Source organism: Ciconia boyciana, chromosome 18 (genome assembly GCF_034638445.1).
Source record: "Ciconia boyciana chromosome 18, ASM3463844v1, whole genome shotgun sequence".
Lineage (NCBI taxonomy): Eukaryota > Metazoa > Chordata > Aves > Ciconiiformes > Ciconiidae > Ciconia > Ciconia boyciana.
Genome location: NC_132951.1, coordinates 7,395,100 through 7,417,836, shown reverse-complemented (window position 1 = coordinate 7,417,836; position 22,737 = coordinate 7,395,100). Strand labels below are relative to the sequence as shown.

The window sequence follows — 22,737 nt, the reverse complement described above, 5'->3', positions numbered from 1 at the left end:
TTCACATTGGGGGGAGGTTGTTCCTCCGTTCTGCAGAGCTGCCTGTCCTGGAAGAGCAGCATAGTTGGAGGAAGAGACATGCCTCTGAGACAAAGTAAATGCATCAGCCTGCTCCTCCCGCGGTGTCCATCCTCAAGCTTCCCACAGTATTTGGAAACGCTGAATTAAAGGAAGCCTGAAGGCATGTCTCCATGGTGGAGTTAACCTGGGCTCTTATTCAGGCCATGTTCTAACCTACTTCCCTTTTACTCAGTCTCCAGTTGTGTTTAGTGGCATTTTGAAAGAGACCTAATTGCTCCAGCCTAGAATTAGAACCACAGAATCGCACAGGTTGGAAAAGACCTTTAAGATCATTGAGTCCAACCGTAAACCTAACACTGCCAAGCCCACCACTACACCATGTCCCTAAGCACCTCATCCAAACGGCTTTTAAATACCTCCAGGGATGGGGACTCAACCACTGCCCTGGGCAGCCTGTTCCAGTGCTTGAGAACCCTTTCAGTGAAGTAACATTTCCTGATATCCAGTCTAAACCTCCCCTGGCGCAACTTGAGGCCGTTTCCTCTCGTCCTGTCACTTGTTACCTGGGAGAAGAGACCGACCCCACCTCTCTACACCCTCCTTTCAGGCAGTTGTAGAGAGAGATAAGGTCTCCCCTCAGCCTCCTTTTCTCCAGGCTGAACAACCCCAGGTCCCTCAGCCGCTCCCCATCAGCCTTGTGCTCCAGACCCTTCCCCAGCTCCGTTGCCCTTCTCTGGACACGCTCCAGCCCCTCAATGTCTCTCTTGTCGTGGGGGGCCCAACACTGAACACAGGATTCGAGGTGCGGCCTCACCAGTGCCGAGTACAGGGGGACGATCACTGCCCTAGTCCTGCTGGCCACGCTATTTCTGATACAAGCCAGGATGCCATTGGCCGCCTTGGCCACCTGGGCACACTGCTGGCTCATATTCAGCTGGTTGTTGACCAACACCCCCAGGTCCTTCTCTGCCTGTCAGCTTTCCAGCCACTCTTCCCCAAGCCTGTAGTGTTGCATGGGGTTGTTGTGGCCCAAGTGCAGGAGAGACCAAAGCTCAAGTACTTGGCATCTCTTGGGCTGGTATCTTGCTCGGTCTAGTGTGAAGACGACAGACAAATTCTCCTAGAATTCAACAGAAGATGACCTGAGCATTTCAGCAGCTCGGAGACGAGGGATGTCACGCCAGACAGGGTGATTAAGCCTCGCAGTCTTGCCCTATGGACCAGGCTTGTTCCAGGCAGGTCCTCGTGGCAGAACTGACTTACTTGGGATTCCTAACGTTTCTAGCAGAAGTCTGTGGTGTATGTTCATGCAACTATTTTCCCATTCTAAACAGTGAATCCTCACCTTTTTAAACTATATTCATTCAGCTGAAAAATCCTCCAATTGTGGCAGCAGATGTAGAGAAAAATGCAACTTGTGAATGCCCTCTTTACCTGGTCCCCCTTCAGCAGGGACTGAGAGTGATGGAGCTGTTTGTGCTCAAGACAGAGTTTCCCTTGACTTGCGCACCTTTTGGTTTGACGTTAATGTCACTTCAGTGTCAGGGGTTATAGAGCGGAAGCCAACAGGAAGGACTGATAAAGCGGAAACTCTTTCCCCGAGCTGGAAGAAACACCATCAGCTGGCTGGAAAACTGAGGAAACTATTCTGAAAGGTTACATCTGAAAACATCCTTTTGTTAAGGGATCCTTCCTCTATATGCTGGGAGTCTGCTTCCTGAGAAGAGCTTCTGACCTCAGCACACCGTATGGGTCGCTGGAGGGTTCTCCCACGCTCTGTCCTCCGATGTCGATCTTCTCGGAGAAGTTAGTGCTGTGGTGGAGGAAGAGGGATCTGGGTCTGGGCCACTCCTGTGCCATGTTGTTCTGCTGGTGTGGTCGTGCCGTGTCTCCTCTGTTCTCCAGTTTTGTGATGGATTGCAGCTCCCTCTGTGGCTTTCTCCTGTCCTGTTTATCTCTCAGAGATAAAAATTCACTGTTTTTTCCTTATTGGTGAATATTCAGTAAGCAGCGTAGCCCTTGGCTAGAAGAGACAGAGGAATATCTACAGCAGGGGCTGGAGAAACACTTGCATTAAGGTAATTCTTAAGAAGGGAGAACAGAGGGAGAAAAGTTAAGGGTTTTTTTCCTTCCATTTTTTGCTGAAGAAAGGTTCCTGCTCTATCCCACACTTTTTTTTTCCTTTCCCATCAGCTCTTGTTCCCCTTTGAGAATGGGATGGAGGAAGCAGCTACGCTAATCTTGCTGCTGTCTTCCTCTGAATCATATATCTCGTGCAGACTGTGGTTTAGACTTTTGATTTGGAGGAGTGGGAGCCAGGGTTCATACGGCAGCGACTCTGGTTTGTGCTGTGACTCCCTACCAGCTTCCACACATTCCTTAGGATGGTGCTACTGTTTGGGGCTCCCTGTTCAGTTGTATCATCCAGCTGGCTGTCAGTCCTAGGGCAGGAGAAATGTACTGCAATGCACAGAATAACAGCTAGGTCTGAGCTGCTGCTTCTCCACCTTCTCTCCGTGTTCTCGTGGGAGCTGACCTGTATGTTGAAGTGATGCAAACTTTCTATGCTTGGATGGTTTGGCCAAATATGGGGTACAGCATCTCTTCCTGATCAGATTAGATGAGGCACGACTGACTTCTATTGTTAAAGCTCTGCATAAAAGAAGCTGTAACTTTTTCTTTGGAACACTGTATTAATACACCAGGAATTGGAGCAGAAAAACAAAACCACTCTTCATTGTGTTTGTCTTTACTCTAGAGGCATCAGTACCCTCTTTGAATTTGCCTGTGATCTTCAACTTTATCACCTTCCCTATTTGCTTCCCCTTTGTTAGAGAAGGTTTAGAGAGCTCACAACTAAATCTCTCCAAATATTTCTCTTCCCTTCTGCCTGTCAAACATACCACTCGCTAGTTAAATCTTAGCGGCGTTGAGGAGACTTTGCTCCAGGAGCTCCCCAGCCCAGCAGCTGCCTCTGTGGGGGTGAGGCACATGCACTGCTGCATGGCTCTGGACTTCCAGCTTGCTGTGCTGGAAGTCTCAGTTTTGTTTTTCAGGACAGTGTCACTTTCCTCTGTAACAATATCTTTCATCTCCTGGTTCACATGCTCCACTGCATTCTGGGATGGCCCGATACAAAGAGTGCCTTATTATGTTTGTGTATGTGTGATTCTGTTTTTTCCACATCGTTGACCTAGTGCCTTCCATGTCCTTGGTTATGCAACGACTGCGGGGTGGTTAACACTGTCCTGGCCAGCACCACTGCTGTACGTCCTTCCTCCACACCAGGCTGGCTTCCTGAAGGCCTCCGAGTGTCCACATGGCTTGGGATTAGGAATGTGACCCTGCCCATCCTCGAGAGAGGGAGTCTTCACAGCCACGACTCTGTGTGTGCCGGCTCCTGTTTCTGCCCTCGGTCGCACATGCGCTCTCTTCCTTTGGTCTGCGTGACACCGCGTATCCCTTTATTGAGTGATTTTTGTTCTCTCCCCTTCCCCTCCATTGTTTTCTTGGCTACAGCTGGGCTTTGCTGATCTAAATCTGGCAGAATTTGCGGGCTCTGGATCCACTGTCCGTTGCTGCTTGCTGGAAGGATATGATACTAAGAACACCCGACAGGACAACTCCATCCTAAAGGTACAGCAGCTGGTGCTGCTACAGTGGGAATCCTACTATTGAATTTGGAAAGATCGCAGCCAGAGTGCAGTGCTAGGCCTGAGAGAAGGTCCTGTTACGTACGGAGACAGGATTTTGCTTTTATGCTGCTAGTCTGACTTGGGAAGTTTCTGATTATCAGAGTTGCCCTTTGATATCTTGGCATCCATTTGGCCAAGTGATGACCCTCGATAGCATTCTTTGTCATCAAAGAAAGCGTGAACAGGAGGGTGGAAAAAGTTCTAAGTGCGTTGTCAGGGTGGCCAGGCTGGTGTCCTGCTGAGCCACTGCAACTTGGAGTTACTGATGCCAGTGGTTTAGGGCAGGGAGGGAAATACCTTGCTAAATCCCTGAAGTTGATTTCCTTTGGAAAGGAACTAGGTCTTGCTAACACCTAGCCCTTGGCCTCCTGGCTGTTGTGAAGTGAGGAGCTCGCCGCAGCATGGCTAACGATGTGCCTTGTCCCCCCTCTCCAGGTCACGATCGGAATGTCCCTGCTCTCGGGGGACCCCTGCTTCAAAACGTGAGTTTCTGGGTGGGCAGACCAGGACATCTGGTTCTTTTGCCATTCTCTGCTGGAGACTAAAATTGATGGGGAGGGGGAAAAGATGGGGAATTACAAGGGAAGGCTTGAAACTGGTGGTCTGGATTTGAATCAGCTAGAATAGCTAAGCCAGCCTGTGCTGTTGGTTGGTTTGTTCTCTGCTGTGGTTTTCCCAACTTGGTTATTGGTTGTGCCAGTATTTTCCCTGCTAGTGTCCGTTAGGTTTTGGAAACTAATGGATGTTGATAACAAACTTCCATGTTTTGCATGAAGGACAGAATTTCTCATAGCTCTGGGGTTGGTTTCACTGACCTCCAAGAAGGGAAAGGTCAATGAAGAAAACAGTCTTGGAAATGGACACACTTCAGCACATACCACACAGGATAAAGATCTTGAATTGAAGCAGCAACAAAAAAACTGCAAGGATGAAACATTTTAGTTATCCTTTTCTTCTACAGGGGACCCAGGTTCACAATTTGTATTAATTAGCAGAGAAATTGCAATCATGTACTTTTTTTTTAATGCATCGTGATAGGAAAGAATAAGTACAGTTAAGCTATGAAGCCGTTTTGTTGCTTAAAAAATTGTTGGGAGATCAACTGACAAATATACTGACAACATGTACCTTTATACTGCAGTATAGTGTTGCAAGACTCTGCAGTCCAAGCCAGCCTGCCTTAGTGTGCTGTAAGGTGTGTGTGTGACTATACAGGACTGCCGTGTGCTGATGTAAATATTTTGTGTTGACTCCCAACAGGATGAGAGAAGAAAGCTTTACCTTGAGGCCATCTCTTGTAGTAGTGGTATTCTGGGATAAAAGGCCTAATTTTAGGAGCTAGCTTAAAGTGTATAAATTAGCTTGCATTCTTGTTATAAAATACTGCGTAATTTTTGGTTGGTTTATTTTGCGAATGGCTTTTCGTAGTGCTGTAGCGTTTTCTGAGACTTTCAAGCCCTAAATGCAGCGTCATCTGATTCTGAAAAATTTGTGCTTCAGAAGGAAGTGTAATAAAGAAGTTTTGGATATCTTAAACCATAACTTCGTAACAGTAACAGATGTTTTAAATCTAGGGTGCTGGGATGCCTGGCAATAATATGTCTGACAAAAATACCTGTTGCTCCTTCGCTGTGGAAGCAAGTCCCACTGTTAGAGTGCCTGAAAATTATACAGAATTGGATATATATATCCATTTAATATAAGTGGGGTCAGTCTGAAAGTCAAACCTCCTAATTTTCTTAAAGGATTTTTGCAGTCATTCCCATTTTTTCTTTATATGTTGATGATGTGCAAATGTCTAAAAATGGAAGCTTTGCATGTAGAATAGTCCTTGATCAGTAGAGCCTCTGAGAAATGGCACTCGTTAGGGGATTAGGCAGGAATTAAACTGTGCTGGGAAATCACTTCCGAGCACTGACTTTCTGCAGCACTCCGATGAATCTTCTCCTCCTGGGTGTCGTGCAGGAGGGCAAGGAAGGCTGAGCAGCCTGAGCTGACAGACCCACGGGCTGCTCCGACAGCTGCTGCAGGAACAGTTTGCTTGATTAAGGCTGTAAAGGCCTTATTAACCTGCAAAGCAAAGTCCCCGAAGTACCCGGGTGCATGTAAATCACTGATAACGTGATTAGGGAGGGTTGTTGTTTTTTTTTCCTGGGGAAGGTATGCTGTGGATTTCCTGAAACCTTTATGGCTGTTTGGCTGCCCGTATAAAATATTCTCAGTGCTTTATTTTTTCTCCCAAAATACTGCAAAGGTCCTCTCATGTAGCATCTTCCCTCAGAGCTCCAAGTGAGACAAATAAAAGTTTTTCTTTCTCACTCCTCACTTAAAAACCATAATACGATCCATTAGTTCCAGTTCAGACTTTGGGCTGCAGGGAGGTTAGGACTCCAACAGGAATATTCACTTTGCCACGCTGCACATGCTGCGGCTTCCACCCAAAAACACTTCTGGAGGAAGGGAGGGGGCTCCAGGCACTCGCCGCTCTGCCTTGCAGTCAGCATTTACAAAGGGATGTTGGAAGCATGCAGAATAACCAGAAAAATAATTTTGACAGCTGGAAAAACACTTTAGTCTTACTGAAAAGGAGTTTAATCATCAGTTAAAAAATTGAAAGGTTATTTGATCGTTGTAAAAGTACTCTCATAGGGGGATGGGGTTGCTGGGATAAAAGGTTTCTTTTTGACCTGAGCCAGAAAGGTGTGATGAAAGGGTGCTGGAATTTAGAGCTGGACAACAGCAAACCAGCTCCTGTTTGTGAGGCCAGGTGGCCACTGGACACGTGTTGGGGGAAAAAGGCAGCTCTGGATGGTCTTCTGGAGGATAGTGCAAGCTCTGAGCCTGCTGTCCTATATAAATGATTCAATAGTCCCTTTTTGCCTTGATTTACCTCAAAAACTTGCTTGTCCTTGTAATGCAGTCCAGATGCAGTACAAGGTAGGGAAGACCCGTCTTGCATGTAGGAAAGGAAAATCCAAAGTCACGCTGTGTCGCTAGTCACAGAGGGCTGCCAGCTTCCCCCCTCCCCGCAAAGAGTGGGTGCGGGCGGGGGGACCCTCTTGTCAGAGCAGAGTGGGAATTGCTGGTGCAGTGGGGTGATTCCCGGTCCCTGCCTGGCAGTTTGTAACCTTCTTCGCTTCTGATTACAGGCCTCCTTCTACCGCCAAATCCATCACCATACCGGGACAGGACTCTACCCTGCAGCTGACCTGTAAGGGCGAGGGAACCACAAGCAGCAGCAGCAGCAATTCAGCCACGATTGGTTCTCTGCGTCAGACCAAGCCAAGAACTGCCATTCTCAGCTCGGGTATGAATGCCCGTCCTGGAGCCATGCAACGCTTGGCTGTGCCTGGACACTCTTTTGTTTTTCCCAGCAGTTGCAAGCACAGAAACTCTTTAATTTTTCATGTTTTCCCACACCCATCCTCATCCCTCTGCTCATTAAGAAATTTGAGAAAAACAAAACCATCTATTAAGTGCAACTGAGGAGAGGAAGCATGAATCTCTGCCACATGTTTCTGTTAGTGGAGATAAAGCAATTTGGGTTTTTTGCTGGGGATTTAATAATTCATGTATTGCACTCATCCCTGCTTTCCATTGTGTTCAGCGACACTTAACATTGTTCTCCACTCAGCTATTCTTTTGCTCAGACTTCTAGAAAAGTTCCTCTGAAGGTTTTAGAGGTTGGTTTGAGGTCTAATGGCCTTGTTCCAGCTGCTGATGCGGAGTTCTTTGGCTTCTCTATGAGCCTGTTTTCAAGGGCACTGCATTTTCCCGTAGCCTTTTTTTTCTTCCCAGCACACTCCAAATGTGCAGGCAGATACACTGCACCAAAATAGCACTCTAGTCTTATCGCCTCAGTGACTTAGTACAGTGTGCAAGTGCTCTTCTTAAAAAGCTGGCTAACGTGTTACGCTTGTGCACTTTTGGATAAGCTTGCTGTGAGAGAGACAAGCAGGGGCAATAGCAAAGGAGCAGAGGTTATGCTGAGGTTTCTGTATCAAATTCAGATGTGATTTAAATTAAATGGCAGGGGCTCTCTCACAAGTAACAGTAGGGGAAAAGTAGTAACAGGAGAAGCACCCACAACCAGAGGTTGCAGTACTTTACTGTCAGTGGCCATTTGGTGCTTTCTTGGTCTTAGCTTAATGCTTTTAACTATGGATAGCTTCAGATACTACCTGTCCTTCTAGGTCCTTCAAGCCCCCAGAGATGCTTGTAAATTCAGGCACTGGATGCTAGAATTAGTGATAAGCTTGACAGAGAAGCTCATTGTTGTCTCCCCTACTCCTCAGCTGCTTCTAAGCTCTGTGTTAGCCTGTACAGCAGGGCTCTGCCAACAGACTTGCCCTTTCCTTCATCTAGCACCCCAAGATCAGCCTCCAGCCCAAGGTGATCAGCAGGCAATGTGCTGGCTTGGGTATGGTGTAAGTGGAGTGCCCTGTTGTTCCTTGGCAGGTGTCCCAGAAGAACCGGATCAGAACCTGTCCAGCCCAGAGGAAGTCTTCCACTCGGGCCACTCGCGGAACTCCAGCTACGCCAGCCAGCAGTCCAAGATCTCCGGTAACATTGATCCACACAGTTCTGCCAGCACTAGCCCCTTCCCTTTTTCTTTCCTGCAACAAGCTCTTGTGAGAGTGATTTGCAGCCATCTCTCTCACCCTGCTCTTTAATATCAGAGTCTCCTGTTTAGTCTCTGCAGATGAGCTCATAGATGTATGTCTAAACCTCTGTATATGAGAGCAGAAAAGTTGGTCTGAAGCTGCCCTGCCTGTTAATGTGCTGCCAGGAAGGGGAGAAGATCTGGTGTGTAATCACTCTGTTTTTACAGGTTACAGCACGGAGCACTCCCGTTCATCTAGTATGTCCGACTTGACCCATCGCCGGAATACCTCCACCAGCAGCAGTGCGTCTGGAGGGCTGAGTATGACGGTGGAGTGTCCTGAGGGAGAGCGGGACCACAAACTAGAGAAGCCACCTCGTCCCCCCAGACCAGCCCTTCTGCTGGATAGACCCTCCCGGTAGGTAACTGAGGAGCAAAGTGCTTTCTCTGGGAAGGCAAGACAGAATCTAATCCTTTGTCTTCATGCAGTGGTAGATTGGATTGTAGCTGCTGAGAAGGAGGCTATTGCCAGGGGAAGCAGGAGAGTATCTGAAAGTCTGTGTCTTGAAAAGCTGAGTAAGTTTTCCCTCTCCCCAGGAGGAAAAAGGATTCAGTGGAGAGTCACCCAACCCGAGTGGATGACACCAGGATCGATGCTGATGATATAGTGGAGAAAATAATGCAGAGTCAGGACTTCACAGATGTCAGCAATACTGAAGGTGAGAGGATGAGTCTCAAAGGGGAGGTCTTGGCTGTTCTTTTAGTGAGGCTGCCAGGCTTTTACAGTCAGATCTGATCTACCATGGACTGCCTTCTCCTCCTGACAGCAATTTGCTTTCAGTGCTTGCTAGGTGTTTCTTTGGTAGGTAAACAAACCATGTGGATTTGAGAGCTGCACCTCCATTAGCAAATAGCGCTTGCTGCTGTTCTACGCACTACAGCAGAGGTTAAACAGTAGCTCAAACATACAGGATGAGAGGGGAAAAATACCGATTCTTCAGTGCAGTGGAAATCAGTTAGATCAGCTGTCTGCACTGCTCTAGGGGCCTTCGTCCAGGGTCAGCCCAAGGGTATTTATTAAAGTAGAAGAGCACAAATGGAGGGGAAACAGCATGTCTCTGCAAAAAGATGGGAAGAAAGATGGGTCATAGTGTGCTGGCGATCAGGTCTGTCTGAGAGCCTAAGAAGGGGTGTTCTCCATCACAGTCGCAGCATCTATTAAGAGAAAACTAATAATATCACTGCATTTGTTTTAATTTTCCAGTTTAGCCTAGAAATCAATTGTTTTCATCTAGTTGAGGTTTTTCAATAAGTTTTAAACCTGAGCCTAGCTTGTTATTCGTACTTCTATAGTTAGTCACCTTAAATCATCGCATATGGCAACATTCTTATCATGTGGGGATTTACACCTTGCTCAGCATGGGTTAAAATTAGACTGAATGTAGCCACTTCTCACCAGCAGAACAGGCTGAGTTTCTCCTCCAGTGAGCCTACAAAAGCAGCGTGAGGCCCCACATCTCATCTGTTCAGATGTGTTTAAGCTGACCGAGAACTTGCATCAATGGAATTGCCTTAAAAGAAGCAGCTGGAGGAGTATCACTGAATTAATTTCTCTGCATTTACTCTTCCAAAGCTTAATGCTGTGTTTGACTTGTACATGAGGCTCCCTTTCAGAGCAAGAAGAGGAGTTCCCAGGGGCTCTGTTACTGTGGGAACAGCAGAAAGCGTGCACATGCTTTCCCAGAAACATACTTGTTCGCGTGCTGACCATTGTGTAATGCGGCTGGGAGGAGAGCACCTGCCAGCCGTCAGTAGTTCTGGATTTTGATGTCTTACTTCCTTTCCTATCTGCAGACAGTAACCTGAGGTTGTTTGTGAGCAGAGACGGAACAACTACATTGAGTGGTATTCAGCTGGGAAACAGGTAGGCTTCCTGAAAGGCTGGGGGACAGAGGCGCTCCAGAGAGATTAGTTAGCTCTTTGTACCCAGGAAACTCTCACCTTTTGCTACAGGAGAGATTTCTAAACATCATGTGCTACGTGGTGGCTTTATTCCCACATTAACCCCCCTGGGATCCCTCTGGTGACAGGCTACAGCTGCACTGGAGTATGAATGCAGTTCCCAGCAGGAGCTCAGAAGGATAATGTGGATAATGTGATCCTAGTTGTTAGATCCAAGAACAGAAATAAGGACTAAAAGGACAAAATGGTAGAGGTTGGTTCCTGTTTGCTCCTGCACCCGACTGAAGGCAGGGAGCTTTGCCTCCTGCTGGCCTGCAGCAAAACTGCAGCAGCCTGGTTTATTGTCCCTTTTCCCTGCCTCCTCCGTCTTTGTCGAGGGCTTGTTCTCTCATGAAAGCTTCTGAACAAATAAAACTTTTTCTTGCCACAATAGCTCTTAGTACATCGTCTTGGCTAGTTGTGCTTGAGCCTTTATAGCACCTTTTGAGGTTAAAAAAAAAAAAGCAATAATGGTAATGCAAAGATGTGTCAAGTCAGTGACAAAATTGGGAGCAAAGGAAAGCCAGGAACACTGGCTCTCTGCGCAGGATACTCCCCCTTTCCTCTGTCCTTCAGAAGGATTCATGTGTTATACCCAGCTCTTTCAAGTGCTCTAGTGTTAGCTTGCCACGTATCTGTCTGTTTTGTGTTATGAGGGTTGACTTCTCGCCAGACTGACTTGTTATTTTCAGTATTTTGTGTGGGGTTAGAGGGCGATGTTTGTGAGTAGAGAGCTCTGAGTAAGAACTTGCTTGCTCTAAGTGACTGAGGAAAATAACCTGGCTTTCTCATCTTCTTCCCCTCTGCCTCCCCAGGGTCTCATCTGGAGTTTACGAGCCAGTGGTGATTGAAACCCACTAAATGTGAAGAACAGGGTAGAGCTGCTGGAAACAGGCCCCCTACCCAGTCCGCTGCCACATGGATGCCAACCTTTACCTCTCTTCATGCAGCATTCCAGAAGGGATTTTTCCACGCCCCTCCCCATACGTTTGCACTGCAGAACTACTCCGAGACCACTCCAGATCATGCACTTTCCCTGTGTTGGCATTACCCTTCTCCACTTCCCGGTTCTTCCAGTGCCTGCCTTCCCCCTGTTTCTGATCAGACGCAAGGTGTCTGTTGAGCTTATCCTTAGTCCTAGAGGATGTTGCTCATCTGCATCCCTCACTCCACCCATTCACTTGCAACAGGGGACTTCTCAGCTTCTGTCTCCCCAAAACATTGGGTTATACCACTGTGAACTTTTCAAACCACTGGGGGAGGGGGAAACCATTCTAACCAAACCGAGAGCTGGTTGTTGGTGACACGGTGAAATGGCCACTTGCAGGATGCTTTATTCCATTGACTCTGCAAGGGACCACCACCTTCCAAGGCAACGGTTTTACTGAACAAGGTATGCTATGGTGTGCACTTCACCTTCCTACCCTCAAATCCCCAAACATCCTCTTCTCATAGGAAATATCTCCCAAAAGTGCATTTCAGAAAACTACCGCAATCCAGATGGGAGTTGATAAATGGTTAAATGCTAGTGCTTGTTGTACCACTAACTGCATTACGCCCTTCCACTGCTGGGCATGGAAGGGCAGTGTTCATCTATTAGCATTAGCAGGAGCACTTTAGAGGTTCCAGATTTTACCCAGAGGAGGCTTCTACTTGCTGTTCCAGGAGTGCAATCCCTGTTTGCTGGACTGATTCAGCAAATAGTCACTGTTGGAGCTTGGAATACAAAGCCTCTTTTTTTTTTTTTTTTTTTTTGGCTCAGGAAGGGAACTGCCCTTCTTGGACTGTGAAAAGAATCTGGTTATCTGATAGCCCTCCTCTGGGCCAGAGCAGGATGCAGTTGACCGCAGTGGTCTCTCCATTGTGGTGGTGATTAACAATTGCCTCTCTTGGCCTGGGCCAGTAAGGGAATCGGTGTTGGTTGGCCTTTCTTGCCCTGTCAGCAGGGATCTATGCCTGGGCTGTTCCTTTTGGGGCTGGGGAGAAGCCACTGTCTCTGCCTTCAAAGGTAGAATGGGTGTTTCCCGCTGCATTAGCCACAGCAGACGTTCTTACCTGCTCCGTGGCAAGTGAACTCTTCTGACAAGGCTTCAAACTGTTTTCTGGTTGATATTTCAATTGCTCTTCTTTGGGTTTGGTTTCTGCAGTTGTTTGACACTTTAGCTGCCTCTTTTCCTTCCAGCGTGCGGCAGAGATGTCAGTCCCTTTCAGCTCCCACTTATAGATTCTCCTGGCAGCTGAACTGCAAATGAGGATCTATGCAGACTCCAGCCGTGGGCCGTCAGCAGGCTGTGCTTGCAGCCCTTCCTGTACAGAGACTCTCAGCCGATAAGCTATTTCTGTGTAGTGCCCTTTCCTCTTTTGCCGGTGTACTGTAGTAGCATTGGACGGCCGTGCACTCGGAGCAATGGCACACTCCCGGGCATGGCTGGGAACGTGCCCTCCTCTGACACACGTCTGTGTGCACACTTGCGCAGGCACACACTTGTCCCATTCAGCAAGGAACGACTTGTAACTGGTCACGTTGTTGTTCAAATCCTTAGTTATTGTAAAGCCTTTTTTTAAAGGAGGAAAAAAAAAAAGGATTAATTGTGGTCTCTGTGGCCAGAATGCATGCAGATGAGCTACTGGAAAAGGGAATTTGGCAGAATAAGAAACAAGGAATGAAAGGGCCTTGATTTATATATATTTTTTTTTTGCCCTGCTAGCTAAGGATGGCTGCATGGGGAGGGTGCTAGGCAGTGTGGCAAAGCTATACAGCTGCTTACTCTGTTTTGACGGTTTCTCTCTTCAAGAGGTTTCTTTCTGTATTTGGACAGACCAGATACAGGATATGGATCTTTTTCACCCTTTCCCTTCAAAGGGAATTAAATTTGGATTAGGGTAAGAGGGGGTACAGACAACACCTTGGTTTGCTTTAATGTAGGGAAAAAGTATTGGATCTTTTGAATCTGTCTAGAACAAAAACTCTTTCACACTTGCTGGTGGCTTTTAATGGTGATCTCTTCTTCATTCAGTCTGGGTAGGTTTGGCACTCACTAGCAGGCTGGTGAGCATCCTGCCCTGTTCCTGGGATGATGCATGTCTGCAGGAGGGGGAGAACTGCTTGCTTTTCTCTCTCCCTGGGGCTCTGCCAGAAAGCCAGGCCTGGCCTGACCCTCTGCTCCGGTCAGGGTGAGGGCAGAAGCAGGCTCAGGCAGCAAGGGGTTCCTGCCGTGTCTGCGGATGGCCGTGCGGAGCTGGGGGTCAGGCTGCTCCCCAGCACCTGCGGCTCCCCAGGGGCCAGCGAAGCCCCTCGGGAAATCGGGTCCAACCAGGACTTGGAAGGAGCAAACAGAAGCCAGGAAAGAGGCCAAATCCCAGCTCACTTCTGCTGCTTTGCTTCTGTTCCCATGAAAAACAATGGCAGTCACTGTCAGAGCAGTTGGGAACCCAGGACTTTCTTCTGCTCCCATTGGCAAGAGTCAGCTGCTCCAAGGCGCTGGCAGCTCGGCATGTCACAAAATCCCCAGTGGGACAGAGGGAGGAATCTCTTTCTAGCGAAGCAAGAGGAGAAGCAGTTGAGCTTTTCAGAAAGCTGGTCTCACCTTCCCAGGCTGGTAGAGGCATAACCTGCTCCATCGCATAGCTGTGGCCAACCTGGGCACGTCTCTGGCTTCTCTTCCAGCGCCTTGGCACATCACTGCTTGCGTTTTTGATAACTGTGTCTCATAGGGTATCTCTTCCTTGTCTCCACGTTATTACTGACTCCACAGATCCTGGTCTTTATGTAGCTTTTTAGCTCTCCTACCCCTCATTTTGAATAAGAAAGCAGCCCTAGTCATTCAGCCTGGTGCAGCACAGCCAGGGCTGGAGCACCCAGAGCAGACCCGGAGGGAGGAGAGAGAAGTCTGTTCCTATTTCTAGATCCCACGCAGAGCTCCCGCTGCACGTCCATCACGAGCGATGCCCAGTGGTCCCTGGCCGGTGGTGGGCGTACGAGGCGGTGGTGATGGAAGTGGGGTTGCTTGTCCCGCAGACTCGCTGCCGTCTCTCGGGAAGCTGTGTCTCGCGAGCACTTTTTTCCTTGTGGCATCGCTGCCGTCTGTTCCTTGTTGGGCTTTGAACATTTAAGTGAATCAGTTTCCAGACTCAAACCGCTGGCTAGTAGTTTCCTTTGGGTTTTTTTTTTTGTCATGAAGTTTATTGAATTTTTTTTTTTATAAACCCAGCAGGCTGGTGTTTTTCTGACTGCATTATTGTTTCATTGATATTTTATTCCTGGGGGGCTGAGGGGGGGACATTCTTCCCCACATTGTTCCCCTTCTCAGGGGATTCAGAGGTGGCTTAAACAAGTAAAAGGACCTTACTGGCAAGACTCTGCGTCCCCTGGGTCTCTGATGCTGGCAAGCAGGGCTGCTCACACGTGGCTGACCCTGGAGAGCAGAGCTGGCTCTCTGCTCCAGTCTCGGGGCCAGGCGAAACACGTGGGCTCTGCTCTCCCAGTTTCTGGACCTTTAGTTGGTGGAAGCCCGTTGCAAAGAGTTGGGAAATTCAATGTAACTTTTTTACTGTTTTTAAAACCGGTATAAACTGAGTGAATGTCCAAAAGAATAGGCTTAGTTGCGACTTGGTGAAGGAGATGGGTTTCAGTTGGAAATTGTGATGGAAAAAGGGGGAGAAGGATGTTGCTCCTCCATCTTCTTCTTTTGTATGGTCGGCACTTTAAATGGGGGCCTTCGTGCTGTCCTGACCCTCAGTGCGATGGGCAGCAGGCATGTGATCTCTCCCCCCTCATTGCCACATCGCTTTGCCCCCTGCAGAAAGTTTAATAAGCCCTTTTAAATGTTTGCTTCAGTTTTTAGAGGGTTCCGAAGCAGGCCGAGACCTGAAGAATACCTATTTCATTCTCATCTTAATAGGAGGGGTTGACTTTTTATTTATTTTGTCGTTGCTGTTTCTTTTTAAACTGGTGGCTGTGCAGCTGGACTCTGCACGCACTGTTGTGAACCTCTGGGAAAACCTCACTCCAGGTACGCTAGAGCACCTAGGTTAAAGACCCCTCCTGGAGAGGGGCCCCCCCGCTCCCCTCCTCGCTGCCTTACCCGGGAGCTGCAAATTCACCCCGCGCCCCTCCTGCCCCATCCCCTGCCACCCCACCTAGTCTCTAGCTGAACGAGTTCTTGCTCTGGCGACTGAGCCCTGTGGACAAGGCTGGTCCCCGGGGGCAAGTTCCTACAAACACTGCCTGGTCGCAGGTGTTTGTCCTTGAAAAGCCACTTCTTGCTGGGGGGGTTGATGAGTGCAAAATTCCCCCCCCGCTTCCCTCCCGAGAGCTGCATCGTCCGTCAGCCCACCCGCACCATCCGAGCCTGATGCCCTCCGCAGCTCCGCGTTGCAACGCCCCTGCCCCGTTGGGAGGGAGTGGACGTGGAAACCTGGGAAATAAAAAAGGAATTTGGATGAAGCTGTGAGCGAGAGGTGTGGCTGAGCCTCGTAACTTGCCTCAAACACAAGGAGTAATGGTAGAGCCCGTATTTTTGTGGGGGGAGGGAGGGGAAGGGGAGATCATGTTTTATTTTCTTGAAAGTTAATTGAGCTTGGTGATCTTCAGACGAGGCGCGCACTTGATTTATATCAGATTCTATAGAGAGATTGCTGATATTTTTGGAAAGGGAATGGGTCTATGCAAACTTCCAAAACTGCTTGAAAGATAGTTTAACTTTTTTTTTACTTTGAAATCTAAAGATAAATCTAACTTTTTTCTTAAAGCAGAAGTGCGTTTAGAAAGAGAAGCTACTTCCACTGCTCTATTTTGATGATGATTCTTGGAAAGTTTGGGCTGGAGGGAATTACTATTTTTCACCATTTTTATCTTGCTCCTCTAGTTTTTTGTTTCTTTTTCTAACGGAATGCTGTGCCGTCTTTGATTCAACAGATCGTGTTTGTATTTTCTGTATCTGGTTCCTAACGTAGAGAAATAACAAATATATGAGGAAATCAATATAATGTCAAATGTTGTTATGGTTTGGGGGAAAAATAAAGGTTTTTGGTACTTCACACTGATTCTTCATGCTTTGTTTCTTGTTTTAAATGTATTTAAATATCTGCTAAGGAAGCAGAAGGGTGAGACGGGGCCTGCTGGCGTGCAGGGCCCTGGAACAGGATTTAGCTTTGCCCTCCAGGATTTCTTTGGCGGCTGGGAGTGGAGATCCCTGCCAGCCCTTCCCTGCAGACAGGAGAAGGGATGGAGAGGGGAGCTGGCAGCACAGCGCAAGTCCAGTGGAAGGAACAGCCTGCGATCCAGGGGGAAGGTGAACTGGTGTGAGTTGCTGGCAGTGTCTCGTGTCCCAGCCCTGGCTGTGCTTGAGCGGCCCCGTCCTGCCCCGCTGCAGAGCAGGTCTGGGCACCCCTGCCCGGGGCCACCTCGCCAGCCTGGCCTGGGGGAAGGTGCCGCAGCCCCGCGGGGCTCCAGCGAACGTCTGTGGGCCCTCACGGCCTGTGCTGGAGCAACCCCTCCTCTTCCACCACAGGCTGGCAAGCCGGTTAACAGAGGTTTGAGCCAAACTTGGTGTCTGGGTACTTGCTGCTGATGCATGCAAAGGCTGGAGGGGACCAGGGCCCCTGGGAAGAAGCGGCTTTGCCTTCCCCACCCTCTCAAAGCCTCAGCCACGCATGCTGACCAGCTACGCCTTTGAGTCCCATGCAGGGTCTTCCCCGTTCCCTCAGCTGCCTCCCCTTCCTCGGACGATCCCGATCTCTTGTGTCCCTCAGCTGTTCGGCCTCGTTTTTCCTCTTCCTCCAGCTGCAGCGTGTGCATGCACGGAGAAACGGCTGGGGCGCGGGGCGCGAGTATCTCTGGTGTTGGCATGGGTTTGGAGCTGGTTGGTTTCAAGATGAGTCACTGCATCAGACTCACAGACATCAGGTGGCTGATGAAGCCAGAGCACGCTGGTGCCAAGGGAAACCGTCCTCTCCTGTCACCCGGGGACAGCACCGAAGCTGCAGGAGCTTCGCTCCTGGCCTTTCCCTCCGTCATCATTCAGCGCAGCGTGCTTCGAGCTGTTAAAAAGGATCTCGGTGCTACGGGCGAGGCACTGCAAGCACGGAGGGCTGCGGGCTTGGATCCGGCGGCAGGGGCAGCCGCCGGTCAGGCCTTGCCCTCCATGCCAGGGCCCCGGGAGGGAAGGGCTCCCCAGCACGGCGCCTAACCCCGAACACGTCTCCGAACAGCGCTAACGCACGGGGAGTCCCTGGGGATTCCATTTACTTCACAACCTGCTTGCCTCCCCCGCTCGGGGCCCCAGCCAGGAAAATCCCCGCTCGATGCACCCCAGCGGGAGCTAACGTGGGGCCCGCGGGCTGCAGCGGCCGCCCTGTCGCTTCCCCGGGGGGGGGGGGGGGGTGACCTGCCCGGCTCCCCCCCGGAGAAGGCCGAGCCCGGCCCCGTGCTGCGGGACGAGACGGGACGGGCCGGAGCTCCCGCCCGGGACTACAGCTCCCGTCCTGCCCCGGGGGAGCCGCGCCCACGCTTCCCAGGATGCCGCGGGCTCCAGGCCGCCCCCGCTGATTGGCCGCCTCCAGCCGGGGAAGGGCGGGGCTGGCTTGGGGCGCGCTGATTGGTGGCCGCTCCCGGAAAGGCGGGGCTGGCGGGGAGGGAGGCCGGGGCTGGCGGTCGCCATGGTGAGTGGGGCCGGGGGCGCCCCCGGCCCCGGGACGCCGTGAGGGGCTGGCGGGCCTGGCCCAGCGGCCCCTGGGGCCCTCCGGAGGCGGCAGCCCGCGGCGTATCCCTGGCTCGGCCCTTTAACGTGGAGGGTCCGGGCGGGCTCGGACTGAATCGCGGCCGGGAGCCAGCGCGGGGCCTCCTGGCTGCCCGCCCCCGGGGGGAGGCTGGGCCCCGGCCGCCTCCTGGGGCCTTGCCGGGGCAGCGCCGGTGTCGGCGGGGGTCGGTACTTGGGAGCACGGGCCGGAGCTGCGCGGGTGTGAACTGGCGGCCGGGCGGGAGCTCCGGGAGCGCTCCCAGCAGCAGGACGCGGCCGTTCTGCCCGCTGCCCTCGCGGTGGGCTATTTCTGCTGCAGAGGGTCTCCCCTTCCCCTCCTGTTTCAGACCCGCAGCCGCGCGTTCACATAACCTGGGGCCGAACAAGCAGCAGGTGCCCATTAACCGTCCCTGTGCAGACGCCACAGCGTGCGGATCCCGCTCTGACTCTCTCTCCCTTTGCAGGCCACAGCAACAGACCAGGTGGTGGGATTCAGCTTGGTTGCCTTCAGCCTCGTTCTCTTTGTTTACTACACCCTCTGGATCATCATACTGGTATGGGTCCCCTCTGGCTGTTATAATCCCAGTCACTTCACACTCGGGTGTTAGCTTAGGCTTTGTTTAGGTGCTCATGTGTCCGTGTGCCTGAAGGACTCTGCCTTGCCACCTTCCTGCTTAAAAATTTTGGGGCAGAGCTGCTTCTGTTTGCTGGCACAGCCCTTGCCCACTCTGGGCGTGCCTGCCCTTGCCTGGGCAAGACCAAGCTTCGATCGTGCCGCCTGCCCTGCTGCTCTCAGGCAAGCTGGCCCGGCCGGTGTAAGATCCGAGGCTCACTCGAGCTGTCAGCGAGAGCTGCAGCCTGGTCCCACTGGAGGTGTTGTCATTGGTGTTCACATTAGCGGTCCTCCAGATTCCTGGTTCTGGTGGGAGATCACAGAGAGAAACATAAAAAGAGACGACTCTTACCAAATCTGGAGCCTGGAAGGGAGGAGAAGAATGTAGGGAGCGCAGAGCTCTGGAAAAGCAATTGTGAGCCTGGTAGTTTGCCTGCTTCTAGGGACATACCAGCTGGGGTCATTAGTGGTTTTCTTCCTGGAAAGAAACGTCTCCTCGTGAGCCTTCCAGGTACGAGAGGCCTGGTTCAGCCTTGGGCTGATGTCTGAACTCCGGGCAGCTTCCCCTCTAACCTCTGAGAGTTTTGAATTCCCCCCTTGCATCTGCTTGCTCTGCTGTCCGATACGTGTTTATACGGTCCGTAGTCCCGGGAGTGCGTAGGTGTGCTCGCTGCTGTGTAGGAATCCTTACACTGCACTCTAGTGTCCAAAGCCTTCCACCGGCCTCTGCAGAGGGATCCTGGTGGGATCGCCACGAAACAGAGCTTCCGCTGTTTCTGTATCAGCCGCTCCCTTCTGCAGGGCAGAGAGTCCGGGGGTTCACTGTGTTCAGCACCAAGCAGGCAGCCGTGCCCACCCTGAGACCCTGGGGCTGTGGGACCCCTGTGATGGTCTTATGCAGCCGCCCCTCATTGTCGGCTGAACGCTGAAGCCGTCGCTGCCCACCCGCTGTCGCGTCCCTGCAGCTGTGGGCTGAGCCACGTGCAGGTCTGGGCACCTTTTTTTTTTTTTTAGCTATTTCCTCATGCCTAATATTTCCATCCCGCTTTTGAAACCACAAGGCTGCAGGTGTTGGGGACTTGCCCGGCTGTTGTGCCCACCTGCTGACACCCCTCTCTGTCTCCTGCAGCCCTTCATCGACAGCGACCATGTGATCCACCAGTACTTCTTGCCTAGGGAGTATGCGGTTATCATCCCCGTGGTGGCCGGGCTGCTGCTGCTGCTATTTATAGGTGAGTGTTATTTCTGTCGTTCTAATTAAAAGCTTCTAAATTAGGAAGAGAGAAGAGGGTTGCTGGGGGGTTCGCTAATGTGTGAGACTTGTGGCACACTCTCTGTGGCTCCTGCCGCAGCTCAGCCCGGCACGGGCTCTCGGGGTGTATGTTTGTGTGTAACTTTGGCTGTTTGAGCCTCTGGACAGCAGAATTGTTTCTCGCTCACTCTGCTGAGGTTCTGTTTCTCACTACAATGTGTTTTAAAAGTGCCTGTAATTGGAAGGCTTCTGGCTGAATCTGTTCTCTCTCTCGTGGTAGGTGTTTTTATAATGGTTGTGATGTGGAAGAGCAGGAAACCTGCCAAGAAATCGGACTGAAGGCCCAGCTGAGAGAGATAAGGAGAAGGCGCCCACCCTGCAGCATCATAGCCAGGAAAAGACTTTGCCTGCAGCACCAGGCAGCACCTCCTCCAGAGCGCTCAGCACCGAGCTGGCTGCGCTCTCCCACGTTCCCTCCTGCAGAGACGAAGCCTTCTGTAGTTTACAACTTACTGACCAAAGCGAAGCAAAACTGACCTCCGGGGCTGATCGAGAGAGGGACCAGAGCCCCGGCTGTGAGGGACCCACTCCCCAGCTGGGGCTGCCTGTGCCAGCTGTGCTTCGGCCCCTGCTGGCTAGAGGAGCTGTGGGGGTCCAGCAGCTGTAGCTGCCAGAGTGCGAGTTGAGCCCCGATGCCTGCCCGCTGCTTGGCCTCTGGGTAATCCTTCCCCTCTGCTCTTGCTGTATCCAGTAGTTTGTTCCTTCTGGGTTTTTTTAAATGTTTACATATGGTTTGTGGGGTTTTTTAAATTATATTCAAGATTGAGAGCAAAGAAATGAGGCTGAGCTTGGAAAAGGCAGGCTTGCATTCTCCATCTGCCTGCTGGAAGAACTAATCACGGTGCTGGTGGGCTTTTACCTGTCTGAAGAGGGACCCCTGTGAGGCCGGGCATGCAGAGGATTCAGGGACAGCGCGGCTGCTGCCCTCTGCGTCCCCTCCTGCGGTCATCCGGCTGGGGGGGTGGTGAGGAGATGCCCTGGGTTACAAGGAAGTGTTTGGGTCCGCTGCTGACAGGTGCAGCTCCCATCACTGCTGTCAGCCCCTGGCTGGTTCCTGCTCCTGGACAAGGCTCCGCGTGCCAGCTGGGCTGGGGCTGAGGGGGCAGGCCTGGTGGCACCCTGTCCTTCCCCGTGGGGTTTCTTCTCCTGGCAGCAGCCGCTGCCCTGAGGTGTGGTGCCCCAGCAGCTGCCCCGCAACAAGCGGGATCCTCCTCAATAAAGGCCCACAAGGTCTCGGTCCCTGTCCTCTGCCCGTGCCGAGGGGGTGCCGCAGGCCTGCTGGGGTGGTTTCCGCTGCGTGGCCCTGGCAGTACCTGACGCCGTGCTGGGGAAGGTCCTGCCCTGGGCTCTCCATGGGCCGTGTCCTGCCGGCAGGGACAGGCAGGGAAGCGGCAGAGGGAACCTGGCCAGGCCGGGCATGCCCAGCCCTGTGCTGGCCCTGCTGTGCTGTGCTGGGGGCTGCTTTACCCCGCCTGGGGTAGCTCCAGCAAAAGGAGGGCAGATTTGGGGCGCTCTGGTCCTTCTCGCGTGTACCGTGAACTTGCCGTACCAGACAGCACCCTGTCCCATCGTCTCCTCTCCTGCCGGGGGGTGATGCTGGTGGCTTGGGGACGCCCCAGGTGCCGCAGGTCTCGGGCTGAACCTGTCTGCGGTTTAACCCGCTGCGTGGCTGGAGCCGGTGGGTGGCCCAGCGGCGAGGCTCGCGCTGGAGGTTTGTTTCCAGCTCTTGGGGAGGCTGCCTGGCCGTGCCAGGCTGTGCACCCGCCCCGCTTGCCTGTCGCTGCTCCCTCCCTGAGGCCGGGTCCTCCATCCCCCCATTGTCCCTTGCCTGTGTCTTGTCGCTGCCGCTTCTCCCGGTGAGGAATCCCTCGCTCCCCGGCCCCTCGCCTGCTGGACGTGGCTCAGCCCGCCCCACGAAGGTGGGTTTGAGCTGGGGCAGGAGGAGGCAAAAGGGGGGAAAATTCGGTCATGTCCGAGCAACTCCAGGTGTGCCCCCAGGCACCGCTTCCTGCCCGGGAGCCCGGTGGCGTCCCTGTCACCTCCCCTCTCCTCCTAGTCGAAGCCTGCGCGAGGGAGGGTTGGGACCAGTTTCAAGGTTACTTCTCATATTTCTTTGTCAACAGTGGGAGAAACCAAAGTCCAGTACCCTGCCCTGGGCAGACGGGAGGCAGGCAGCTCGCTCTGGGGATGTTTCTCACACGTGCTCTGCAGCTTGGCCCTGGTATGAGGGGCTGTGGGCGACGGGTGACCCCCCTGGGGCCGTCGGACGGGGACCAGGGTACTGAGAGGCCTGCCTGCCCTGGCCCTGCTCCTGAGCCGTTTTGGATGGTTTTGGTCCCTGGTCTGTTCCCACCATGCCTGAGCTCACCAGTGTCCGGCCTGGCGGGGAGCTGGTGGTGCACGGAGGTGAGAAAGGGGCTTTGGGACACGGGGGTTGGCTGCGGGGGACCCCCGGGCTGGAGGGAAGCCTGAGAGGGCAGAGCAGGAGGCGTAGGGAGATGGGGGCTGGGGTCGGTCCTGGGGCACACGGCGTGGGTGCCGGGGTCAGTCCCAGGACATACGGGATGGCTGCCGGGGTCGGTCCCGGGGCACACGAGGTGGGAGCGGGGTCGGTACCAGGACGGTTGGGCCCAGGACACAGGGGATGGTCCCGGGGCACCGGGGCCGGGCTCGGTGCTGTGCGCCGGTCCTGGGGCCGCAGGCGCGGGCGGGCGCTGCTGGGCTGCGGGCGCGTCCCCGGAGGAGCCGGAGCT

General features: G+C 52.3%; 2 protein-coding genes across 5 annotated transcripts in view; both read left to right on the top strand.

Annotated features, from left to right (window-relative positions):
• EEIG1 (estrogen-induced osteoclastogenesis regulator 1) overlaps positions 1–16,359 on the top strand; it is a 39,387-nt gene extending 23,028 nt beyond the window's left edge. For 3 of the 4 annotated variants that reach the window (XM_072882714.1, XM_072882715.1, XM_072882716.1), the window contains exons 5-12: positions 3,541–3,657; positions 4,152–4,198; positions 6,866–7,023; positions 8,175–8,279; positions 8,548–8,737; positions 8,917–9,038; positions 10,174–10,243; positions 11,136–16,359. In XM_072882714.1, the coding sequence (XP_072738815.1) occupies positions 3,541–3,657; positions 4,152–4,198; positions 6,866–7,023; positions 8,175–8,279; positions 8,548–8,737; positions 8,917–9,038; positions 10,174–10,243; positions 11,136–11,181 (855 nt within the window). In that variant the 3' untranslated portion in view covers positions 11,182–16,359. The remainder of the gene's footprint in view (positions 1–3,540; positions 3,658–4,151; positions 4,199–6,865; positions 7,024–8,174; positions 8,280–8,547; positions 8,738–8,916; positions 9,039–10,173; positions 10,244–11,135) is intronic. The other variant, XR_012045606.1, reaches the window with a different exon arrangement.
• Positions 16,360–17,931: 1,572 nt separating this feature from the next.
• DPM2 (dolichyl-phosphate mannosyltransferase subunit 2, regulatory) lies at positions 17,932–20,797 on the top strand. Its single transcript, XM_072882719.1, has 4 exons — positions 17,932–17,982; positions 18,524–18,613; positions 19,802–19,904; positions 20,205–20,797. The coding sequence occupies exons 1-4, from the start codon at positions 17,980–17,982 to the stop codon at positions 20,261–20,263; spliced, it is 255 nt and encodes an 84-aa protein (XP_072738820.1). The 5' UTR covers positions 17,932–17,979; the 3' UTR covers positions 20,264–20,797.
• Positions 20,798–22,737: the final 1,940 nt, after the last annotated feature.